A 27,995-nucleotide genomic window follows, 5' to 3' on the forward strand; every position below is an offset into this window, starting at 1 on the left:
ATGCCAGGATGCTACTCATTTGACGAGAAATCACAAAGCAGCACGGAGGTGCAGGAGTTTGCATTCTCAACAGTGTATGATGTATCAGTAAGTTGAACTTTATTTCATGTTTAAAAAGATTAGCTTCAGATTGTGGTTTTCAATTCAAGTAATCATTCCAAATTGGAAATTTGTTATTATTATTATTAATATTATTATTTTACTTTTGTTGTTAAGAATAATTACATAGAAATGCTAATACTTTTTATTTCAGGAAACTATGCTGGCAATTTTACATTTTGTATTTGAAAAGTTTTAACTGGGAAGTTTAATGTAAAAATAAGAGAATCACAGAGAGGGAGGAGAACCGGAGAGCCTAAGGTAAAATATCGTAGACTTGGCACAGTGGAAGGATGGGGCACGGAAGAAAGTGTTTTCTCACTCTCAGTTCTGAGTTTAGAATATATAACGCTATTTGTAATCTCTCTAACCGATTCATTAAAAATAGAGGAAATATATAAATTATATAGTATTATATTTAACCGCTATTATGAAATTGATAAATATAATAAAAACTTCAAAGTATAATTTAGTGTCCTTTGAGAAATTCTTTGCCTTTTAAAATAAAATTTTGAAAAACCATATAAGAGCATTTTTAAAATAAGGATATTAAAGTGAGAAGCAAATAGATAATCATAAGATTTTTGTATTTTAATAGACTTGAAATGATGTCTATAGAAATTAAAGGGACAAAATTTAAGAAACAGAAAAAACAGACTAAAATAAAAATCCAAGAAAGAAGAAAAATAGACTGAAATAAAAATTGAAGGAAAACAAAAGACCTACATCTGGTAATAGACCAAGAAACTATTTAGATCTCTTCATATCTATTACTTTTTATATTCAAGATTTTAAAAATTATCTCCTCTAGGTCTAAAATCCTTGAAAAGTCTATAGTTATATTCCATATCAAGATAAACAATTATGACTACTTTACATTATTTATTATTATTATTATTATTGTTTTGCTTTGGTTTTCCTTGGCTTTGTAGCTCAGAGAGAAAGTAAGGAGTGAGAGTGGAGGAGTGGGTGAGGAGGTGCTGTTGAAAAGCAGTCCCCATTCTTCCCATTGATAATCTGTGCCTCAGAGTAATTAAATCAGAGGACTTCCTTCATTTAAATACTCAAATAAAACGTTATTAGTTTTTGTCACCTCTGAGTAATGTGAAGAAAATATACCTTATTCTTGTTGCACATGCTAGTATCTAGTAGAATACTTGGCACATGTATACTAGTTGAACCATTTAATTTTTATTCATATTTATTTGGGACCAATAATTTCCAACTAACAATTTATTACCTATTGGTTGTTTCAATATTCTTCATTGGACTTAATTGAATTTCTTTTCATGTTTAAAGACTTCTTTTTACACTGAAATACTTTGTTTGCTTTTATAGTAAGCTCCTCTGTATTTATATATGATATAAATAGGTATAAATATATTTATAATATTTTAGTCTCTGGTTTCTTTCCAAAAAAAATGAAATAGATTCCTTGGATTATTGTTTTTCTTCAATGAAGTTCTGAAAAGTTTTATATTTCTCTTTGCCTCACTGAAAAATATTAGAGTCTTTTTTTATTGTGATATAATTGATATATATTAGTTGTAGGTGTACAATATAATAATTCAATACTTGTATATATTGTGAAATGATTCCCACAGAAAGTCTAGTCAACATGTCCCCAGAGATAGTAACAAATATTTTTCTTGTGATAAGAACTTTTAAGATCTACTTTCTTAGCAAGTTTCAAATCTAATACAGTATTAATAATTATAGTCAGCATGCTGTACATTATATCTCCATTACTTATTTATTTTATAATTGGAAGTTTGTACATTTTGACCACCTTCATTTATTTTGCCTAATCCCCTATCCCCAGCTCTGGCAACCACTGAGTTTTTTTCATGTAGTAACACCCATTAGTGGATTTTAAGTTAATTCCCACATTGATTATTAAAATCAAGTTTAGGTTTTATAGAAATAGGCATAAAATGACTCTGTCAAGTGAAAACATATACTTGTCAATTGAAAAAATATAAAGTAAAAAATAAAGTAAATAATTACTTAAAAATAAAATAAAATAAATCAATAGAGCCTAATGGTTTAAATTTGTAAACGAACCCTGTCATTTAAACAAGAGGCTGCCCTCATTTTCTGTAGTAATGTACTGGACTCTAGGAGTTCAGTACTGACAATGGAAAACTAGAACTGGATACAAAAAATAAAAGATAGGTGGTCCCAAAGATGAAAAAGAGTAGTTTTGAAGTAGCAGAATTTCAAGTTTAAAATGCAATTTAAGTTTTATCAGAACATATACACATGTATTATGCATACATACATACATGTTCATGTTTTATCATATATTAAAAAAATAAGTGGTAAGATACAAACATATCTGTTTTATATATAGTTAAGTAGTTTTACCAGAAAAATGTTATGATACATGATCTTCAACTTAAACATATATTTTTTATTTTTTAATGTTGGCAAAATTGTAAATAATACATTAATAATAAATATCCTTCTGGTTGATTTTTGCACACACTCAAAGTTGTTTTCATAGGATAAATTATCTTCTGCACTTTCACAATTTCTACAAAGCCATCCCATGATTAACAAACTACTCTGTGTTCTAAACTTTTTTTTTCTGAATATTCCTTATATATCTAGAAAATTGAAATATAGTTTTCTTTTGTTTTTCCCTCAGGACACAGAATTTTTACAATTATTTTTCTTCTTCCTCCTTATTTTCCTCTGTGGTTTCCAGGATTCCTGATTGTTTATCCATAACTTAAATATTATTTTCTTTAGGATTCTACTCTGATTCTTCCTCTTTTTATTATTTCAATAAAAATTATTCTTGAGCAACTACCATATTCCAGGTGCTAAAAATACAATAACACATTTCATAAGACTTGGCATTTTAAATGACAAAGTAAAATGAAAAGAAAGAAATTCATATTTAATGGCTTTGTATTCGTGTTGATAAGTTAAATTTTCCTTTTCATATTTTAAATATATAACTTACAATTTGGCATTTGACTTTTACTTTTGAAAATTTGATAAACAGAAGATTTGATGTTATCATTAGTTTTTTTCTTCCTTTTTAAAGTAGTTCAATTATTTATTGTTTTCCTTGATGATTTCTGCCTCCATATGTCATTTTTAAATCTCTCATTCATAAATATAAAGTAAAAATAAACCATAATCACGTCATTGATTTTTCTAATCTCTGAGCTACAAGATCTTTACAAGCAAAGACAATAAAACAATGAAAAGTATATAATTTATACAAATCTAGCAGTTTTTATAAGGAGAGTTATCTTCTTCATGTGAAATTTAAGTTCTACAATTTATGTTTCTTAGACAAATGTTGACTTAGGATAATACTTAAATGCTCCTGTAAAAATAAGTAATGTGCAAAAGTTATTTTATAGACTTATTATATAAAGGCAGTTTGTAGCCTGAAATTACTATTGCTAAATCCATCTGCAGTTGAATTTGTTTCATAAATTCACAGCACAGGCTATATTTTATTTCCCAATTTATCAGTAATATAAAAGTAAATTCCTCTAAATTTCCTCGGTATTGACATATTACTGAATTAGAATGCAGTCATGATCCTCAGGTCTGGTAATTGAACAAGACAGAGATTTTCATTATTTATAATAGCCAAAAAGTAGAAATAATCCAAATGACCAACAGTTGATGAATATATAAGTAAAATATAGTATATCCATAAAATGGAATATCATTTCATAAAGAAAAGACATGGTGCTTTAACTCCCACTATGGAAAATAGTATGGAAGTGACACATGCTATCACATTGATAAATTTTAAAAATGTTATGCTATGTCAAAGAAGACAGGTACAAAAGACCACATATTATGTAACTTTATTCATATGAAGTGTCTATAATAAACAAATCCATGGAGCATAAAGTAGATTAGCAGTTGCTTAGGTTTAGGGGCAATAGAGAGTATCTATAATAGTAATGGGTACAGGGTCTCTGTTTGGGATAATAAAATGTTTGAAAATTTATTTTGGAGATGATTTTACAACTTTGTGAATATACTGAGCCATTGACTTGTACACTTTAAATGAGTAAAATGTCTGGTATGTTATTTATATGTCAGTATATAGATACTAAAGAAATAAATGAATAAACATAAGAGGCAGGAAGAAATGCAGAAAAAAAGACCCCAAAAGGCGTTGGAAGCTCACTAGTGTGTTTTAGATAAAGGCAAAAGTTCCTAGCAGTTATTGTCCACTGAAGCTGTCGAGGTCACTTAACTATCATTATCTTTCCTTTTTGGCATTCATGTGACATCTTCAGCAAAATCAAGTAGTATATTCAGTAGTTCTTTCTGGCTCAAGAAGGGCCTTATTTAATTTTCCTTTCACATTTCAAATTTCATTTTTTAAATGAAAACTATTTTTGCAACTGTCAGATACAGTAACAGTAGAACTTGTTCATTAGAAAAGATTTGTAAGGCCCTGGCCGGTTAGCTCAGTGGTAGAACATTGGCCTGGCATGCAGAAGTCCTGGGTTTGATTCCCGGCCAGGGCACACAGGAGAAGTGCCCATCTGCTTCTCCATCCCTCCCCACTCCTTCCTCTCTGTCTCTCTCTTCCCCTCCCACAGCCAAGGCTCCATTGGAGCAAAGTTTGCCCAGGCGCTGAGGATGGCTCTGTGGCCTCTGCCTCAGTCGCTAGGATGGCTCTGGATGCAACAGAGCAATGCCCCAGAGGGGCAGAGCATCGCCCCTGGTGGGCTGCCAGGTGGATCCCAGTCGGGTGCATGCAGGAGTCTGTCTGACTGCCTCCCCGTTTCCAGCTTCGGAAAAAGACAAAAAAAAGAAAAAAAAAGAAAAGATTTGTAGCTAAGACATTTTTTCCATATATTAACATTCCAAACAAGTCCTAATTTCTTGTAGAGGTCAACATTTGCAGTAGGAAGTAAGATCATTAAGGAGAAGTGACGATTAATTGAAAACATTAGTAAAAAAAAAGCAGGAAAATGTACCAAAAATCTGAAACAATATTGGCCAAAGTGGGTGGGAAGTTCTGGCCTGGACACTCAAACTGGCAACCTCTGCACTTCCAGATGATGCTCTAATCAACTGAGCTATATAGCCAGGGCCTTTGGAACTCTTTAACAACTAAAATCCCAGTTACTTTAATTCTATTTTAATTATGACCTCAATCAACTTATCATTTATGAAACGTCACTCTTACTTGTATAATATGGGGTTATAAAAACAAGACACACAGCTTATCAAAACATGAAACAAACAGAAGTACAAATATTCATTTAATCTTTTGCACAACTTTAAGGATTCCTACTCACATCACAGATTTTATCAAAGTCTCATCATATCTGGTGGTACAATTAATATGATCAACATCATCATAGTTAAGCCACTGTTATTATGAATAATATCACCACCTCCTGTTATTTTCATAACAACAATCTTCCAGAGTCCTGTCTTTCCTAGGCAGTGGATTAGAACCCCAGTTACATGATTCACCTATCTTCTCTTGTCTTAAATTTTTTTTGTCCTCCAAGATTCTTTCCCTGTGGATGCTCCAAAATGAGTTCCCCACATGATGCCTATTTGTGAACCTGTGATTACTCTTGAAGGGTCTGGTGATCCCCCTTTCTCTAAGTTTGACATCTCTTATCCACTATAATGTTCCTTGGAGAATGTAAGGGCTTTGCTAGGCTCCAAACTGCTTCCCAATCTGTACATACTTTGTACTCAGTTTGTCACTCAGATTCCAAGGTCCTGGGCACCAGTTCCTACCTCTTTCTTTCAAGAGTAGCACATCAACCATCCTACACTCACTTTCCATCAGCTCACTACACTCCATTATGTACTTCTTGGTATCCTTTCCCTGCTGCTTTTGAAAATAAAAATAATAAAATAAACAAAACTCCTAAGTCCTCACCATGTTTTAGTTACTGTTTAAGTGCTCTTAAATGTATTAACTCATTTGTCTTTGCAAAAATGTGCCATACCCACAAGGTGGGTATTATTACCCCCATTTTATAGACAAGGAAGCTGAGACACAGAGCGGTTGGATGACTGTCAATGTCCTATGGTGGGCAAACGGGGATAGAAACTCAGATCAGCTGGCTGCAGGACCCACACTCTTAACCACTACATTGAACAATCTCTTTCAAGACCACTAGCTCTTCAAATCATGTGGCCACCACTGTAGCAGAAAGGAATATAAAACATTTGACAAACTCCAGGAAAAATAACAGTCAAATAAGCCAGTCAGAGAAAGACAAGTACCATATGATTTTAGTTATATGTGGGATTTAAAGAACAAAATGAACTAACAAACAAAATAAAGACAGGCTCATAGATACAGAACAGGCTGACAGCTGTCGGTGGGGGCGGGGGTGTTGGGGACAGGAAGGAAGTAGAGGGATTGAGCAAAAGGAAGAAAAACTCTTGGGCATGGACAACTGTGTGGTGATTGCCCAGAGAGAGGTGGAGCGTAAGTACAGGAGGATATAGGGGAGATAAATGGAGATGGACGTGACTTGACCTGGGTGGTGAACACACAATACAGTGCACAGATAATGTTTGTGGAACCAAGCACCTGAAACCTGTATAATTCTGTCAACCAGTTTCACCCCAATAATTTCAATAAAAAGGAAAAAATAAATAAATAAAATAAAAATAACAGAAGTCATGAGAGCTATCTAATGGAAAAGGACCTGAAGATGTACCTTGGAAAAGATTGTTACATTGAAAAAAAAATTGCTGACATTAAAAAGCAAGAAGAGTTCATTCCATTCTGTTGAGGTTCAAGAAGTACCTCCCCATGAGGCAGTTTGAGTAATGTGTCACTCAGAATTTAAACAAAGTAGGGGAGGGATTAAAAGGAAGACACTTTTCAAAATGCATTAACTCTTATGAAAGATTTTCTAGACTGACCTGTTGAGTAGGTGGCTTTCATCACTGCTCCTCTTTGCTTTGGCAGGAATACCTCAAAGGTGAGGTCGTTTGTTTTCCTTTTGCTTGAATGTCAAAGTTTCTCTAAGACTCTATTTTCTTGCACTACAATAAACCTGTTTAGTCATCTTGCAGGAATAGTCTGACCAAAATTAAGTGTTTTGAAGTGAAATGGTTAGGGGGAGAAAGAAGCCAAGATAGAAAGAGAATTGTCCTTTAGCAATTTGTAAGTACAAAACTTGTTTCTTGATTCCAGATAACTGTTTAATCTTATCTTTCCTGTTATGCTTGAAAAAAATTATCTCTCACAAAACTCTGATAAAAATAGTTTTTGTGTTGCAATAATTTAATGTTACCTACTACCTGATGACACATTCTCTTATTTAGTAGACAAACATTGCTCAAGTATGTATAAAGTGCAAGCTCCAAACAATATGGAATAACCACTGAAATTAGCCATTGAAATTAGTCAGTATATAAGTTAAAATTATCTTAGTACTAAATAATAGGGAGAAATTTTTATTTTAGGTTTTTAAAATACCTAAGCATAAATATTGTATGTAGGTCATGGTTGCCTGGTTAAGAAAATAAATTCAAATAATTTTTTACTTGTACTCATACATGAACCCTGAAAAGAAAGATTCATTTGATGTAAACCTGAAAAAAAACTTATCTGTTGAGATGGACTCCCCGTGGTCAACCAGGGGCCCAAATTTTATAAATAGTAAAAGCTGGGCAGCCATTTGCTGACAGGGGTTTCTCAGATACTTTGTACATAAGGAAGAAACTTAGACTGAACTCTCAGCTTCCCATACTACGCCCCACTTGTTTAAACTGTGGACCATTGCAGGGGAAGCCTTGGTTTCATCTTTCTACGGAGAACTTCCTCATCCAATCAGAACAACACAATTCAATAATTCATTTATATAAAATGAACTTAATTGAGAAACTGGATGGGAACTTTCACTATACAAGGCAGCCTGTTCCTCCTTGTCTCTGGGAAACTAAACTTAAGTTCCTTCCTGAATCTGTGTGTGTCTCCCACCTTTCAGCTCTATTTGCTCAAATAAATGCTTTCTATTCTTCATTACAGGCTTAAGTTAATTTTGATTTACACAAAGTTAAGGCTGTAATTCAGTCACAATGTTTAGTGGAAAACCATATCCTTTCAAAAATTAGAACTTTGTTGTAAAACAAGCTCCCCTTTTAGGAATGGTTTCCCATAGCTGACTTAGAAAAGACAATGAGAAAATGGATCCAGCATTTTCAGGTTTAAAAAATTATCACTATTTTTTCAGTCACTATTTCTTTCAAACAGAAATCATTAGTCTTTCTTAGAATTTCTCTGCAATTCTGGTAGCAATTTGTAGGCATTGTGCTCCTTTTCCTCTATAAGATTTTGTTTCTTGAGAAAAAGATCTATTTAAGATTCTTTTCATATTTGCTTATGTGGTACATAATAATGCTCAATAAATATCTACTGAGTTAACTAATGAATACATGCATTAAGTTTACTTCTATTCTTGTTCATAAACTTTACTTTCTCAAGTATGTCTTTGAGCAATTCTTGTCCATGTCTCATGTTTTTTTTGTTTTGTTCATTCTGTTCCCTTTCCCTGTGGTACATGTCATCCTTGCCCATTTTCTCTCCTCAGCCTTCAAGGTCAAGTTCAAAGGTCAACTGCTTTAAGGCAAAACTATTTGTACCTACTTATCTTTCATAGCATATTGGAAATAATTCCATTATGACATTTTTGTATTTGTATTACAGCTGTTACTTAATGTGTCTCTAGATTGTTCATTCTTGAAGATGGGAGTCTATGTCTTACTCTTGAGCAAAAAGTGTTGGGCACATAGAAGAAATCAGTAAATGTTAACTGAATGAATTCATGATTGCCCATGACCTTCTATTAATAAAGGTGATGAATACATTCATCAGCTCTTGCCTGTGCCCCATTGGGACCCCAGCTTTCTAGAGACACTGCAAATATTTGCAGATTGTTGTAGGTACTCTTGTCTTGCTACCAACCAAAGAGTAGCAGGCCAGAGTAACTTTGGATCCTTCCAGAAACACAGAATTAATACTACCTGAGCTACTTGTCAGAGCTCAGGTTATAGGTTCTGGGTGAGAAACTGCTTCTAGCTTCTTTGCTCAGACACAAGGATACAGGAGCTTGTGAGAAACTGCTTCTAGCTTCTTTGCTCAGACACAAGGATTCTCACACCATCCAGATCATTTATACCAAAAGGCACATTTAATCTATATCTTCAATTATTTAGCTGGGGCCTATAATTTCCACTTTAACACTACCAGCTACCAATTCCCAAGAAGGTAATTCCTTCTTCTTCATTTCCATGAGTATGTTTAACAGAAAAAAAAAGTCATAATGGAATTATTTCTAATATGCTATGAAAGATAAGTGGATACAAATAGTTTTGCCTTAAAGCAGTTGTTCTTTGTACAGAACTGTACATATTCCTGTACAGTTCTCTTGTGAATTAGATTTTCCTGGACACCCCTGTTGGTTTGCTTCTGGCCTACCTCAATTCTATAATTGTTCAGATTTGGTCTTTAGGTTATAGGCTCTGAAACTGGGATGGGAAAGGGGCTCTGTGGCATTTTTCCTGCTTCCCAATGGGGGTTATCTGCAAGCCACTTTCCTACTTTGTTACCATATTTGCATGCTACTGCTACTATTGTCTTAATATTTTTATTTAAGTTGATTCATTATTTATTCATATAAATGTGACCTTATGCTATGCAGTATCATTTATAAAAAGCACAGGTTTGAATTTTATAATTCTGTGAAGCCATGAAGTTTCTGGCTTGAGCTATCACTATTTATTTGTTCATTATATAAATGATCTCTTCTTGGTTTGTTTATTATTTCTTCCTTATTGTTCTCATCTATTTTCTTCTACTGTCCTGTTTTAGATGCTCTTTGTATGCATTGCAGGTTACTTGCTTTATAAATGGAGACTATGGGTTTAAGCACAGATGTGTGAAAAAAAGAAAGCCCTTAAAGCCCACATTCTAATTCTAGCTCCTCTAATATTCAACTTTGAGATTTTAGTAGTCACTCTGAGCCTCTATCTGCTTGTGTTAGAATGAGAGCACTGACCCATTTGCCCCACTCTTATAGGCTCATTGTGATTTGAAGCACATGAACAAAATATATGGTATTAGCTCATTTACAAAGAAAAACCTTCAGAACATCTAGTTAATGGACTTGGAAATACATGAAACAGTAGTCACTATAGTACAGTTCTGACTTAAAAATCAAAATATAAAGTCAAGCATCAGTGAATGTTTAACAATATTTTTCTAATTTTTTTTGTAGAAAAATATATTCAAATGTTACCAAATGCAATATGAGCTAACCATGGATTCTAGAAGAAAAAAAATTCTATGCCAGAACTATGTGAAACTGTGATTCTAGTGTTTAAGTTCCATTTGTTATTAATTTACAACTCTCTCAAAAGGCCACCAATACGAGGCAGAAGAACAAAATCCTTGAAACCATGGATGATTGCCCTAATTATTGCAGCTGTTGTGTTGGTTCTAGCAATAATCATCAGTCTCCTTGTTTATTTTTTGTTATTTGGTAAGAATTTATCTCATTGTACCTTTTTGAAATTTTAAATATCAACTCCATTATTTCAAAACCTTAATATATTCTAATATTTTAAAAGATATTTTTTATTGCAGCAATAATTTGCATCAATGTGCAAATATTGTATAATGTAACATTGATTTGCATATATTGATCTACATTTTGGAAATAATAATCATTTGTGTATAAAAATAACTTCTAGCATTTAAAATTTTACATGTTTCACAAAATATTATCTCTTGACCAATGCCATAGATTTACATCCTATGTCATTTTATGTACTAATGTTATTTAATGTACTAAGAATTTAAAAAGTATTTTAGTAGCAATTCTAAATTGTGGTCAACTTGTATCAGGATGCAACTGAAAACTACATGACTAAGGGAATATCTAATCTTAAAAAAGAAGAGGAAAGTATTGGTCACAGCTATTGAATGTTCAATTCTCAGGAGTTCTTCAATTATAGGACATTTTTGCATGCCATCTCCTCCATTTCTGTTATTTATATAACTTATATGAACTAAAGAGAAACAATGCATTTTTATTCTCCCTTACAGATCAGAAGCCACACTATTACAAAATCTCCTTCCTGATCCCTGGAACTGAATATAATCCTGATTTTTCAGTAGAACACTCAAAAGCTAGGACTGACCTGCAACAAAAAGTAAATAATGAGGTAAGTCTACATTCTATTGGTATCATTCCTACCATGACAATATTGTTGGGATGAAGGAGGTTACAATAAAGTAAGAAGCAAGTTCAGATCTCACCAAATTGCACCTATGTTAGGTTTGCCAGATAAAATAAAGAATACCCAGTTAAATTTTAATTTCATATCTTTCTAAAAATACACTTCAGTCCATGTTTTAAACTTATACTAACAAAATCATTTACTGTTTATCTGAAATTAAAGTTTAACTGTAATTTTATTTGCTAATCCTGGCAACGCTAACCAACATTATCTCAGATACTTTGAAAAAAGAATATTTGCCCCAAACACTGAACAACAAAAGCTATAAAGAAAAATAGCATAAATATATATATAATGTGTGTGTGTATATATATATGTGTATATATATATATATATGAGAGAGAGAAAGAGTATCTAGAAACATAACTCAACCATTCAAGCACAAACAACATTACCATATATAATTTATCACACACCTACTGTGTGTATAACCCTAATACATTTCCCGTTCAGCAATTATATTGAACATTTACTTATTTCTAAAATTAGAGCATAGAAACACAGAGACTCCCACTGAAGACTTTAGATGTATAAGTTGTATACACAGCCTCTACTGAGTCTGGCATTGACCAAAGCACTCTTGCCAGGTTCAGAAATATTTCTTCAGTCATTTCCCAACCAAAACAGAAGGTGATGAAATGAGTTGAAAGATGCAACTAAATGGGGGTGGCTGGATATAGAATATTTTGTTACAGGAAGACATATATTGAATTAGAGACAGTCTAAGCTTTGAAGTCAGACATCTACATTCCTATCTCAATCTTACCCTTTGTCAGCTTCTCAGTTTTGGGAAAGTTACTTGAGCGTTCAAGGTTTGCATTATAAAATTAGGTCAATCACACCCACCTCTCTGGATTATTCTTAAAATCAGTTTATGTTACAAATAAAAAGTATGAAAATCATGTCTGAATGAAGGTTAGCATCTGTTTCTTGTGCTCTCACAGAGCTTCTCACACATCTATTAGAGCACCTGCCACCTTGTGACATCATTATTTTATATGTCTATGCCCTGCTAGATTTGTGAGGGGCTATGTCTACTTATAATTCTGGTGCTTGGCACAGTGTCTACCACATGGTAAGATCATAAAAATGCTCATCAAAGAGATGACTAGCAAATAAATAGCCAAATCACTAATATTGGCCCTGTCTTCTAGAGTATAAATGGTGACAATATAAAGAAGTATTATAATTTAGAAATGCAGTACAAAAGTACAATAATTTAAACCAGGAGTTGGCAATTTTTTTTCTGTAAAATGCCAGATAGTAAGTATTTTCAGCTTTGCAGGCCATAGAGTCCTTTTGCAGTAATTCAAATCTGTCATTGTAATGCCATTGCAGTCATAGAAAATATGTCAACAAATGAATGTGGCTATGGTCCAATAAAATGTTATTATGGACACTGAAAGTTAAATTTTGTTAAATTTTTGGATTTCACAAAACATTATTCTTCTTTTGATTTTTTTGACTATTAGAATAATATGAAGACCATTTTTAGATGATGGCCACACAAAAATAAGTGACTGGCTTGATTTGTCCTACAGGCTATAAGTCACTGATTCCTGATTTAGACTGTGAGTTACATTCTAGCAAACATTTTTTTATAAGAAATGACTAAAATCAATACCTAAAATTAAATTTAGAGATGTCTTGTGGAGTTCAATAATCATTCTAGACAATTTATATGCTCAATTGCCATGGGCAATAACATGGTTCACAAAGCTTTGATTTAAAAAGAAACAACAACAAAAAAATAATGAAATGGAAAAGAGAATGAAAGTAGACAGAGAACTTATGATAAAATATATAAATATCCAAGTAGAAAATCTGGAAGTATATATACCAAAAATGTAAATAGCAGATTCTTCATAGTGATTTAGAAATTATTTCAATGCTTTTCCTTATACTTTATTATATTGCTAGTTTTCACAACTTTTTACAATGAATATGTATTAGTTTTGTCATATAAATGTACATATATACAGAATGAAACTATTTCTTTAAACAAGCATTTTTTTCTTTAATAGTTAGAAGAAAAGCACATGACCACTGATTTTTGAATAACTAATGATTTCTCAATAAACCTATCTAAAATGATATGACAGGGTGATTTATCAGAGAACATTTTATAAATTAAATTAAATGAGTAAAAAGCACTAGTTCAACACACACCTAGTTTCACAACTGGCAGCTCTTCTCATCGGATTTGAAGAAATAATCATTGAACTCGGGTTTACTTAGGGTTTGGCACATGATCCATCTTTTGTTCTGAAAAGCCAAGTTGATGAGTCAATGCTAATGAATAAGATTGTGAAACCACAGATTCTGTAACAAGCTGTGGTTTTAGTAAGAAATAATTTTTTATCAGATTTTTTTCTACAGAGAAATTAACTTATAGAAGTCTAAAATGACACACAAATAGCATAGTCTTATTCTTAGTAATTATTTCATGAATTTTCTTGATGAGTATACTCACTTTAAAGAAGTATTCAATAAATATTATTCTTCTCTACTCCATTTACCACAGGATCAAAATATGGCCTAAAAAGTTTCAGTAAATTCTAAAAAATTGATCCTACAATCATTTCCATGAGGTTGACTACTGAGCTTGAATGATAGTGAATGAAAAATCCATACTACCAAATTTTCAAAGAAACTCAGTCTCTGTGTATATTTCATACTGACTATTGAAATATCTAGCTTAATTCAACTACATGGCAGCCATCGTTAACTATTTGACAAGCTGTACGATAATCAACACCTAATTACAAAGATGACCTTTCTAATAACAGAATTATGCCCCAGTGAGCTTTCTGGGATAGGTATAGATAGAATTAAATGCTATTTGAATCACAGCATATTTATACAGACTTTGTCTGTGATATATTTAAATGTGTGAAATTCATATTTAACCAAGTTTTATACTCTTCTTTTTTCTTCTTTTCTCAGATAGATAATATATTTCAAAGATCCAGTTTAAATCACCATTACATCAAGTCTCATGCAGTTGACTTTAGGTAATTATAACTAATCAATTTGTATAATAAAAAGGCAACTTTGTATTATTTAGTTATTCATCAGTTATTTGCTTTGTGGACAGAATTTAAAAATCTTATACTGAAAAAATAATTTAATATCAATACATTTCATTGTTACTCCTCTTATATAGAGTACCTATAGGGTGAGACTTTCTTAATTTGGGTAGAAATAAAATATATTCTACTGGCTGTTCTTTTAAAGATTTGCATTTCAGTTAAAGATTCTCACCATCATTAAATGATTTTACTTAATTTTTAAATTTTACTTAAATTGTAAACAAATAGATATTATAAATTTTTAAATATCATGAAAATATATGTGTAAATAAAATTGATGGATTTAACACGTACCTTTAATTTATTTTTCCAGAAAACAATTATTCTAGAACTCTCAGTTACTCTCATCTCCTTGAATATGATCAATTTTTACAGGCAGGGAATAATTTAGGTATTAACATCTATTTGATACAGGAAAGAGAAAAAACAATGATAATAAAGAGTATAAAATATTTATATTGTATTTTTGAAGATATAACTGATATTTAAATAATAAGATAAAATAATAATTACCATGGCAATGACCTTACTCATTTATTCTGGTGTTTTCATTTTTCAGGTCAAGTAACGATGGTTTGAAAACAGATGTAGTACTTAAATTTAACTTTGTTTCTAACAATGCAGAAACAATAAAACGTCAAGCTGCTAAAATTTTGCATCAGAAGTTAGAATTTGATGAAAGCTTCTTGAAGATAGATAATTCATCACCTTATCTTAAAGGCAAGAAATACTATTTTTTTTCTTGTTATAGTTCATTTGAACTATCATCTGATCTACAGAGAAAGCATTTTTCTTTCACCATAAAATGAAACCACTTTTCATTTCTAACTTTATCATTTACTTGATAATAAACAAATACTCAAACAATCAACACTAAGATTATCTTCCTTTGGTTAATACTCAGTTATAAATATAACAAAAATGTACAGAATTTGTATACTAAAAGTTAGAAAATATTGATACTCAATATAGTAAAGATGTCAGTTCTTCTGAAATTGATCTGTAGGTTAGCAAAATTTCTATCCATCTCTTGGCTGGTTTCTTTGTAGAACCAGACAAGATTATTCTAAAATTTATACAGAAAGGTACTAGATTATTCAATACAATTTTGATAAAGAATAATAAAGAGTGAGAAATTATTCTTCTCAATGCTAAGCCTTGCTATATAGCTGCAGTGATCAAGAAGGTGTGATCCTGATGGAAGGATAGACAAGTAGATTGAACAAAATGTAGGACTTCAAAATAGATCTACACAGAAATGCCCAAATAATTTTTGACAACAAAGAAAAAAGATTCAGTCAAGGATGGACAGCTTTCTCAATGAACAGTCCTGGAGCAATTGGGTATCCATTAACAAGAAAGTGAGCCTGTACCTAAACTTCACAGCTTCTACAAAATTTAGGTCAAAATGGATTATATATAGATCATAATATCATGTAAAACTATAAAATGTATAATAATAAATATAAAAATATTTAAAAAGTATAAGTAAAATTGTAAAATTATAAAACATATAAAAGAACATAGGAGAAAATTGTTGGGGACTCAAAACTAGGGATCAAGTTAGATTTACTACCAAAAGCACAACTGACAAGAAGAAAGTTGGATTAATTTGATCTCATCAATAATTTTTTATATTATGTCCTTAACAGATTTGGCTCACAATATTATTGTGAAGATATAATAAGTAATGTGAAATGTTTGTCACAGTCCCTGGCATGTAGTACTTAGTAAGTTATTAGTTATCATTACTGCTCATCTATTCATTCAGCTAATATTTATTGAGAATCTTTTTGTGCCAGGAACTAAATTCTCTGTCCTCATAGAGTTTACCTCATAGAGTAAGAAAGATAATGATCCAGGAAACAAGGCAATAACCTAAAACTTCAGGCAGAGAAGAGAAAGCTAATTTAGATTTGCTTATCATGGAAGGTCTCTTTGAAAAGAGTATTTTTGAGCCGAGATCTGCATGATGGGGAACTAGTTTCCTCCTCCCCCCAGATAAATAAGAGACCAAGGAAAGAACATTCTGGCAGGAGGGGCAGCTAGAGCAAAGAAAAGGAAGAAATACCTTGGCACAGTCAAAAAATGGGAAGGCCAAGGTGGCAGATGGGTTGGCTAAAAGCAAGAGTAGTTCAACATGAGAACAAAGACATAAATAATCAAAGACATGCCATGCAAATCCAGGTAAGAAGTCTGGGTTTATTCTAAAGGCCAGGAAAGCCATTAAAGATTATTATCATTGGTGAAACCTAATTCTAAGGGACCTACTCTAATAAACTCCCAATCCATAGTTATCTGCAGATAAATGCTATGTTCCTCTTTAGAGTTTGACCTACATTAAAGACTCATTCATTAATTTGCAGGCTTAGTGAATCTTCACACTAGCTTTCATTGTAACAAAATATGGGTCTAGATTGCTCATTATACTATCTGGCATAAAAAAGAATTCATATAATTGTGGTGAATAGCTACCGATCATGCTTTTCTTCTAATCTTCTTCATGAAAAAATGACTAACTGTAGGGCCAGTAGCTGTGGCCCTCACGGCCATGCACATGTAGGTTCTCATTGATTTTGGGCAGACAGTAAGGGTACAGCAGAGCCAGAGAATGGTGGGCCATTCCTTTATTCTAGCCTCGCACCCGGTAGGCGAGTAAAAACACAGGACTCCAAAACACATTCACACACATTCTCCGGATCCACAACCAGGAGAATTTTCTCCGGGTTTTCCTAGAATCTAAAGCCCCCAGCAGCCTTAGTCACCTCTGGTTCCCCATCTGCACATCTTCTCCCTTCTCCTCTCTGTACAAACTAGCTTCTCCTTTAGCACCCTGCCATTTGGCTTTCTTCTTCTCTTTCTTCCACACAAACTTTTCTTGGCGCGAAAACCCCTCCTCTTGCACACATTATCATATCAAAGCCCCTTCCCAAGCAATAAGGTAATTAGCAGTTTCACCTGGCAGCACAATTTATCTGGACAGTAGCCCCTTTTAACAATAAAAGTGAGCAAACCCAGAAAATACAGATTTTACAAACTCATTTGCCCAACACTGACATATTTTGAGGATTTTTTAGTACATCTGTGGACCGACCTAAGATGCCAAGTTAAGATGCTTGAAGGCCTTTATAGTAACACTACTGCATGAGAGAGGACAGAGGAGAATGGTGTGCAAAAACATGGTAGTACACATGTAAAAGTGGTCTTAGACCCTCTTTTGTTTAACTTACATTTTAATAAGTTGGTGTGGCGTTTTTTTTTTTTTTTTGGTATTTTTTCTGAAGTTGGAAACGGGGAGGCAGTCAGACAGACTCCCGCATGCACCCCACTGGGATCCACCCGGCATGCCACCAGGGGGTGATGCTCTGCCCATCTGGGGCATTGCTCTGTTGCAACCAGAGCCATTCTAGCACCTGAGGCAGAGGCCATAGAGCCATCCTCAGTGCCCGGACCAACTTTGCTCCAATGGAGCCTTGGCTGCAGGAGAGGAAGAGAGAGACAGAGAGGAAGGACAGGGGGAGAGGTGAAGAAGCAGATGGGCGCTTCTCCTGTGTGCCCTAGCGGGGAATTAAACCCAGGACTCCTGCACGCCAGGCCAACACTCTACCACTGAGCCAACCGGCCAGGGCCAGTGTGGCATTTATTAATTAGATGTTGTCCTCTTCCATGGCAACCAATATCCTTCTTTCTGCCAATGTTTTTATAATTATGAACCAGAATTTCCTTGGAGTCCCAATATAGTAGTCAGAGAAGAGTTTAATTTTTAACTAAGCCTCTCCTTTTTGTAGGATTTTATTCTCTCTCCTTTAAATTAAATATTTCCTGCCTAATTCAGTTCCTCCCAAAGAGAAATATTCATGTCATGTAGGCATTATAACTGTCCCATTGTTGAATGATCATCTTGTGTTGTTTTCCAGATATACGTGAAGCACAAGCAGAGCACATTCTGAACAGTGGTAAGTCCAAGAATATCAATGAAATGTTTGTAACCCAAAGAATAAAACATAAAACACTTGTAAGAGTTTCTCTATTCCTATGCTTACTATTTCCCAAAGTATATTATATATCTGAATAGATACATGACTTAACTCTCCTCAAGGAAAAATAATTACTACTAATAATTGGGAATGCCATATGGACTCCTTGGAAATAACCTCCTTACAGAAGGTTTCGCTGATGTCTTCTTTTAACAATTCTGTTTTATTTTAACTTATTTAGTTTTATTTGACTCACTCAGTTAAAGTAGAAAATATTGCTTAAATATAAATGACACCCATTAACTTTAATGTATAAAATTGACATTTATACTATAGTAATGTAATGGTTGTAATATTTGACAAGGGTTTTAAAGTAATACAAATAATATTTTTATGAAATAATTACTGTATATTTCACAATCAAATTTGAAATATCACTGGAGTAAATGCTGTATATAAGAGCATGACCCCAAATATATGAAAAATCAATTAGGTAGCCTGACCAGGCAGTGGTGCAGTGGATAGAGCAGGGGTCCCCAAACTATGACCCACAGGCGCATGCAGCCCCCTGAGGCCATTTATCTGCCCCCCACCACACTTCCGGAGGGACACCTCTTTCATTGGTGGTCAGTGAGAGGAGCACAGGATGCACTACTCCTGGAGTACTGTATGTGGCAGCACCGCAAAGCACGGCATCACTCACGTACAGTACTACTTCTGGTGATGTGGGACGCATGCGTCACGGCTCCAGAAGCATGTCATATCACTTGTTACGGCTAGCAGTGACAAATATGGAACCAGACATTGACCATCTCATTAGCCAAAAGCAGGTCTATAGTTCCCATTGAAATACTGGTCAGTTTGTTGATTTATATTTCCTTGTTCTTTATTTTAAATATTGTATTTGTTCCCATTTTGTTATTTTACTTTAAAATAAGATATATGCAGTGTGCATAGGGATTTGTTCATAGGTTTTTTTTATAGTCCAGCCCTCCAATGGTCTGAGGGACAGTGAACTGGCCCCCTGTGTGAAAAGTTTGGGGTCCCCTGGGATAGAGCATTGGACTGGGATGCAGAGGACCCAGGTTTGAAACCCCAAGGTTGCCAGCTTGAGCACAGGCTCATCCAGCTTGAGCAAGGGCTCACCAGCTTGAGCAAGGGGTCACTGGCTTGAGTTTGGGATCATAGACATGACCGCCTGGTCACTGGCTTGAGCCCAAAGGTTACTGGCTTAAAGCCCAAAGTCACTGGCTTGAGCCCAAGGTCATTGGCTTGAGCAAGAAGTCACTGGCTTAGGGTGTAGACCCCTCTCTCCCCATCAAGGCACATATGAGAAAGCAACCAATGAATAACTAAGATGCCACAACAAAAAATTGATACTTCTCATCTCTCTCCCTTCCTGTCTGTCTGTCCCTATCTGTCCCTCTCTATGTTCTCTGTCTCTCTCACTAAAACAACAACAACAAAAAAACTAAGTAAAATTTTTCAAATACAGTGGGGTGTTAAGTATTTTATTTTTTAATTAATCCTTTTTTTAATGTCAATAATTATTATTCTATCATATAATTTTGATCAATATTTTAGTCAAGGCAAACTTATGAACATTTTTATCTTTTACTATGTACCAAACACACACATTTGTTACTCTAGAAATAACCATCTTATTCTCTTTTGACAGGTTGTGGTTTAGGGAGGGACCCACCATCCATGGAAAAAATTGCTGACGGTTATGTGGCAGGGAAAGCTGATTGGCCATGGCAAGCAAGCCTGCAAATGGATGGTATGCATTTTTGTGGAGCATCTTTGATCAGTGAGGAGTGGCTCCTCACTGCTGCCCATTGCTTTGACACGTAAGTCCTCAAGTCTGTACCAACAGGGTTACCAATTCCACTTCTTTTTCATACCTTTACTTACTATAATTCTTTTTCTTTTTTTATTCATCATTGTAGGCCCCTTCAATTGTGCTCATGATTTTCTGGCCAGCTTAGAAAAAGTAACACTTACTGAATAGTAGAAAAATATTAGTGAGACTATCTTCAGCTCTAACTTCATATATATTCCCAGCAATCTTAACTTTAAGAATGAACCAACACTTTCAAAATGTAAACACAGTCACCAGTGTTTTTGAGATATATTGTGATATTTTTTAAAAACTCTGCTAATAGTATCCCAACCCACAAATTTACATCTGATTATCCCACATGAGTATCTTTGGTGCTCTACTTTTAGTACCTATATGTTGATTGAAGATTTAAAATAAGACACTTGGAGACTATTAATAAAGTAATATAGTACCTCTAGTAAAATTAATGTAAAATGGGAAAATATTCTGAATAAAAATATTAACCAAAATGAAAGGATGAGAAAATAACATATCAATTGTGGTTCTAATTTTACCATCTCTCTCTCTTTTCTTCTTTCTCTCAGCCTCCCTCCCTTTTCCTCTCCATAAATGTGTCTATATGTGTATATATGTGGGTTCACAACTCTAATTTTTATTTATTTATATTTTCTTTAAAAATAACAATAATATATTATTTCCTTTAAATGCATTGTACAGACATCCCCTGGAGGAAAATAATTTAAGCTACATTAGAATGGGGGGAATTTGTTATTAGCCAAATGAATGCAAAGCAGTCCCAGGGGTGAAGCCATAAATAAGAAGGTGGGAAAATCCCAATTAAGTATCACCTTAAACAATTGGCCCTGCTCTCACCTTATGTACCGTGCTCATCCAGAGTCCTGGGTAACTTTAGGTCAGAAATGAACCAACCATAATCCTTTCCATTTGTGATCAGTTACAAAAACCCCAGACTCTGGATGGTTAGTTTTGGAACAACTCTGAGCCCTCCACTAATGAGAAGAAAGGTGCAGACAATAATTGTTCACGAGAATTATGCTGCCCATAAGCACGACGATGACATCGCTGTGGTGAAGCTCTCCACTCCAGTCCTATTTTCTGAGGAAGTGCACAGAGTCTGTCTCCCAGATGCTAATTTTGAAGTCCCGCCTAAGAGTAAAGTGTTTGTCACTGGATGGGGAGCATTACAAGCAAATGGTGAGTATCTCAGTAAAAACAGATAAGCAAAAAAATAAAAACCTTCATTTGAGTGGAGATATAAAATACGATACCCAATTAAAATACAGAAAACAAGAGATGAAATCAATGTTCCACGAAAAATACGGCAAAAACAACAAACAAAATTTGTTTCGGTGAATTATGAAAACTTTGACTATTACTGTTACCATTACACAGTATCTATGTTTATTGTCTTCTTAATGGGCTACTCTAAAAACTAGTTATAACTTTCTTTTCAAACATAATTAAAGCATATTTTTCCATATGATTTTTTGCTTTTGTTGCTTATTTCATATGTAGAGATTCTGTTATGGCTGCATAATTCTTAAAGTATGGTATTTGTGAGCAGTAGTAATGATAAGCTTCTGTAATGCACATGTAAGTACATAGAAACAGTCTTGAGTGAGCAATTTAAATGGCATTCTTGATGCTAAATATTAAATGGGAGCTCTCTGATCCATGTATCTATGAAATAATTTTGAGTTTGAGAGTTTATAAGGTTGAGAAGTATGATATTTCACTATACTTACTAACAGACAATAAACGGCTGATAGACATTTAGATACTGATATGAATCTCCAGCTCTTTTAGCTGCACTTTTTACATATGGTTTAATCTACCCTTAAATTTCCAATTCTTGTTCCAGGCTCTTATTGCAAAGTTATAGTCTTATTTATGTTCTTGTTCATAGTACAATTTTTATCTACTGAGTCTTCATCAGTTGATTTTTACAGAAGTCTGCTTTCCTCAAGATGCACTCCAAAATTCTGACATGGGCTTCAGGTTGATACACTGTTGTTATAACCTGAGAGTCCTTTTCCTCATCTCTGGGGAATCTGCCTTGTTCTATAGGCAATGATGATAAGTATTAAGGGTAATTAAATCCTTTAGGATTAGAAAAGCTACTAACATGGAGTATAAACATATAGCATCTACCATTAGGGCAGGGCCATTACATTTACTCTAGAATCTAAGTAATTAAGCTTAATGCCTTTCCTTTCCAGAATACTAGTTTGGGAGTGATTTGTGACTTCATCATAAATCATTCAATGCCCATTAGTGTGCAGATTACTATTACTAACAAGCTGCAAACTTTTCAGAAATAACATTATGAATTTGTTACACACATCAGACTAAAGTTAATTATTAGATATTTCTTTGTTTTTTTTCTTCTGCATTTTGAAACTGAAACAAGGACTACCCAGATTTTCTCTTACCTTCCAATATTTATCCTGTTTTATTTAATTAGAAATCTCACTACCAGACAGCTTGTCTAATAAAAACTCCCTACTCTGGATAGTTTCTTCCTTGAATAGTTTGATAATGTAAAATAGCTTGTTATATTGTTAAGCACTTAGGTTGACTTTTTAAAAGTTGAGTTTAAAGAAGTAAAAACGTTTACAATTTAAAATGAAGCATGCTAAAATAAAAATAAGCCAAGTGAAATTAAAATTAGTTGAAATTTAGTACATTAAAGCCTTTGAAAACCTATAAATTTCAAATGCCAATTAGAGACAACAAAAGAGATAGCACTGAAATTGCTGACACACATACACAAACAGTTCGGATTATTTAAAAAACTGTATGAAGAGCAGATGGTAAGCAAATTCTCTTACTGAGAGCATTTTAAGCAAACTCAGAGATGAAGTGAAAAGAAAATGGTCCTATAAATGACCCTCTCATGCTTAAAACTGATGACTGAGATTTATTTATGAAGAAGACCAAAATCCCTAGTAACCTAGATTTTCTTTTATAAAAGCTCTTGTTCTCACCATCTATCATTCACATTGAAGTGCAGCTGTTAGACTATGAGGGTTTTAAATACATATGTAACCATAATCCCAATAGCTTCCATTGATTGAAATCTGAATATGAAACAGGGCATTATCACATCTGACTGTATTCATTCTTTTTTAATCCTCGCAATAAATATGAGATAGGTATCATTTTTTTCTTTTTTAGTGATGAGTAAAATGGTGCTAAGTAAGATTAAGTAGCTTGTCCAAGGCCAAAAAGCACATAAGTTTTCAAAATGTACACACTTGTATCTGCTTCCTTCAAAACCATATCCTTTGCATAGAGTTACCCAGACTTGTTCCTGAAATCAACAGCATTGTCCTCCCTCACCCCCTTGATTTCTTTGAACCTGTTATAGGAAGAGTATTATCTTTGCATGAAGAACTAATAAAGTCTTTAAAATAGAAGCTATTATGGTGAAATGAAAATATACTGGCTAAAACTATAATATGCACAGCTAAATAATACTTTTCATATAATAAATCATAAATGTGTAGGTCATTAATGAAATATGATATAGTTCTAATCTTGGCATTTGTTACTTACCTTGGTATTATTTTTGGATAGCAATTTGAGTTATTGTTAATGTAGAAATGGTCTTTTTTTTAATGAAGCAATAATATTTTATCTTTTTAGTTTTGAAGTTACTTCCTGACAGTACAGACTTGCTCTATATTACTTTTCCTAAAGATTCTCAATTCCCAGTATAAGTGTGTCTTATGTAGAGTGATAAGGCAAATATCCAGGAAAATTAAGTAAACTGTCACAGATTATCCCAGGTGGTGATAAGTGCTCTGAGTTTAAATCTAAAGTTATCCTCATTTAGCTATCTCTGATCATAGCAAGACTCATGACCAGACATGTCTGAAAAAGAGAATTCATCTGAAAAAGAGAATATTCATCTGAAAAAGAATATTCGTATTTATCCTTAGTTGTTACTAGGATTCAATAAGATAGTGGAAGTAAATGTGCCAAGAATGATACCTAACACATAGTAAGCAAGAAGGCATTCAAAAAATATAACTTGACTGTAAGTGCTGTGACCACGCTCAGAGTCCCACAACTTCCAGACATATGTTTAGTCATTGATCTATCCTTCGCAAGACCCAATTAACTATCATAAGCAAGAATTTGGAAATCCTTCACCTATTTTTTTTCTATTTTAGGTCCCTTCCCCAATACTCTGCGACAAGTTGAAATAGAGACCATAAGTAATGACGTATGCAACCAAGTTCACGTATATGGCGGTGCTGTGTCATCAGGAATGATATGTGCTGGATTCCTGTCAGGAAAATTTGATGCCTGTGAGGTAAGACAGACTCAAATCCACAAAAATGAATCTATTGAATAGCCAGTTGTATTTGAGTTTATAAGAGAGTAGATGTCTTCTTTCCACTGGTCCATGCTGTCTTGCTTTTGTTACCACTAGCATACTGAGGACTTAAATGAGAATGTGGGCTTACAGGAGGATAGCTTTTGGTAGACCAGAGTTTTCGTACTCTGTCCACCATGCACTGAGGTGTACTAAGAAGCATGCTAAGGGAAGAGAGTTAAAGGCACAAGACTAGAAGACCTCGTGCCTCCTTCAAACAAGACCGTTTCTCTTATGAAAAAATAAGTCTGCAAGAGGCTTCCACAGAATACTACTTGAGGAATGAATAGGTTCATTGCTAAAAGATAAAATTACATAACAGTTGTCCATACCTAAGGTTAAACACATGGAAATCCTCATGATTCACAACCTTCAAAGCATCTCACTAGGGCTAAGATTCCACCTTAGTTTGAAATCAGAATGGTTCACATTGGCTTGGGGTGCCCTTTGCATATCTTGCTCCTCTCAAACCTACTGCTGCTCAGTGATGCAGCATCCAGGACACCTTCTTACAAACTGGGGTGAGGGGAACAGGTGAAATTTAAACTGAAAGCAAGAGAGAATTTTATGTAATAGAGTTAGGAGAGGTTTCACTGCAGAGGGGCCATTTAGCTGAAGCTTGAGGTGATCATTTACAATACATAAGAAGTGGAGGCCTAAATTTAGATATAGTTTACATTCTGTTTAGATAGGGTAAAACTGAAAAGCTATACAAGGTTAGAACCAAAACCTTAGCTTTATTCACACTTTCTTTCCAGTGAGGACATTAATAGAGATAAGCAGAGATAATAAGGTAAGTAATAAGCACAACTATCATATTGATCCTGATATCTAGTAAAAATAGAATATTTTACATACTTCAAAATATCAGTTTACAGACATTCAGATGCTTATTATCTGTCATTCTGATACTCCTTTATTTATTGTATTGACAGTATTTTTTCTTCTTTTTCTCTAGGGTGATTCTGGGGGACCTCTGGTTATAGCACCTGATAGAAATATCTGGTATCTTATTGGAATAGTAAGCTGGGGAATAGACTGTGGAAAAGAAAACAAGCCTGGAATTTATACAAAAGTGACTCGTTACCGGGACTGGATTAAATCTAAAACGAACATCTAAAGCAACAACCATCTACCTCCACAATGTAAATGTCATGTGTGGTCTCTTACAAATCGTACTTTGTCATGTGTTGCCACAGATGCTGTCATCGAGTTTGAGATGCAAATAAGCATGATCTGACAACTCTCCCCTTACACACGAGAAAAAAGGTTTCTTTCACACAATCTGAAGAGACAAAATACTCTCCTCAGTGATCCACCATTGCTGCTCAGTGTCTTTGATGACCTCCCTGCTCATCTTTCTGTCCTTACTGCACACTTCTCATCTGAGAATAATCCAGAAGTTTAAGCAGACAAGTACCAAATGGCTATGCATTCTGTATTTTTTTATTTATTTTTTTGCCTGACAGAACATACTGTCCTTCCCCAACTCCATAGTTTTTACCTTCCTCATCAAATAATTCTCATTAAGAATCTGTAGCTTCATGTACTAGACAAATCAAGGTAATTTGTTTTGGCCAATGCCGACACAAATGATGGAGGGGCACTAGACTTGAGACAAGGACGTAGGAGATGGCACTACTGTAAGTCCCTCCCCCTTTGTCCTCAGAGGCATGCTCAACCTCTCTTTGAAACTTGAAAGAAGCTGTCATTCACCTTTACATCCAACATTGCAGATTTTAATCTTTTAAACCAACACTAAGCTTTACTTTGGAATAATAACTACATTCTTTGGATCAGACAGTAGGAGAACTGAAAATATTGCCTTGCACTAGATTTTGTTTTAAACTATGCAAAAATGCCTTTCTGTATTCAGAAAATAAAAGTAAAGCTTATTGGTTTTTTCACTGGGTGGGAATGAGAAGAGACAAGGGCTGGGTAGAAGAAGCTGCTTGCTTTCTCTGAAAATGGGACAAGTTCCAATCTCGGTGTAAATTTACTTCTCAGGTTTCAGTTTATTTATTGCCTAATGCAGTTTATTTTCTAAACAATTTTATTTTCAGTCAAGTCCAGAACAGTTAAGGAACTCACAGAATAAGAAGTCAATATAAATTAGATATTCATAAATAACTCACACAAGACGGCAATATAAAATGAGACATTCATGGACAATTTGTTACAAGATTTTAGGGAAGACCTTATTGTACATTTCAATTTTCTGTTAAAAAGTCAGGCTTTCTTTGAAGAATGGTATTTATAGAGAATATTCAAATAGTCAGAAAAAGCATATTTGAAATGGTTTCGTTATTATGATAAAATAATCATTTTCATAGATATTTAAATGCATTTTTATGGTGCTGTACCTGACATTACTAATGATCAACAAAACCCAAACTTTTTTTGTGCATCTAAACTTTATTTGCTCCCCCTTTACAATTAATTTGGTTAGTGAAATAACTGCCAATGTTACAATTTTTCTTTTTTAGTTTTATATCAAGGGCGAGTCTCTCTTGCTCCATATAGTATGTTGTATACATTAATATATATTTATAATAATAAATTTAAAATTATTATTTTTGAATCATCACTAGACTGCAGGGTTTTTCATTGTTGGTACTACTGACGTTTTGTCAGAGATACGTCTTTAGAGGGCATGGTGCATGGAGGGGCGGCAGCTGTCCTCTGCTGTGTGCAAGGGTTAGTAGCGTTCCTCCTCTCTACACACTGGATGCCAGAAGCACCCCACCGAGCTGTAACACACAAAAATGAGTCCAGGCATTGCAAAATATCCCGAGGGGCAAAAGCACCCTCAGTTGAGAACCACTGCCATGGGATCCATAGTCAAAAGAAAACATGCCCTCTTAAAAACCTTACACTGTATTCCCTTACATAAGTTTGGCTGGTCAAGTGTGACTGGTCAAGCATGGAACAACCACTTTCAGACCCTCTTTCCTAGGGGCACTGGTCACCTAGTAGAGAGGTGACTCTGTATGAGCAATAACAGGCCCACCAGAGATCCACAAATGGATGGACCTTCCAAAGATCCTAGAACTTCCCCACTTAGTTGCATATTAAAGAATCAAAAGAGATTTTGATACTTTTTAAATAAACAGGGAATTTCTTATAATCCAGAAATATATTAATGACAACCAAAGATAAGAGTATCAAGTAATGGAGAAGTATCACAGTGACTTAGTCACAAAGTTGAAAATTTCAAATGATGTTTTAAGCAAGAAGACAACCCACATAAGACAAGGATGGAATTGTGCAATCTGTTAACGTCATTTTGGTTGCAGGGG

The 27,995-nt window shown here is 34.0% G+C and overlaps 1 protein-coding gene across 1 annotated transcript; it reads left to right on the forward strand.

The window, feature by feature from the left end:
• Positions 1-27,860, forward strand: LOC136306172 (transmembrane protease serine 11G-like). The gene is given in 11 exon segments (XM_066232509.1): positions 1-39; positions 41-87; positions 10,498-10,619; positions 11,186-11,304; positions 14,326-14,393; positions 15,031-15,191; positions 18,389-18,427; positions 20,127-20,298; positions 21,247-21,506; positions 24,491-24,633; positions 25,655-27,860. Coding segments are annotated over 11 exon segments (1,332 nt in total). The 3' UTR covers positions 25,817-27,860.
• The last annotated feature ends 135 nt before the right edge of the window (positions 27,861-27,995 follow it).

This window comes from Saccopteryx bilineata, chromosome 5, assembly GCF_036850765.1.
Source record: "Saccopteryx bilineata isolate mSacBil1 chromosome 5, mSacBil1_pri_phased_curated, whole genome shotgun sequence".
NCBI lineage: Eukaryota > Metazoa > Chordata > Mammalia > Chiroptera > Emballonuridae > Saccopteryx > Saccopteryx bilineata.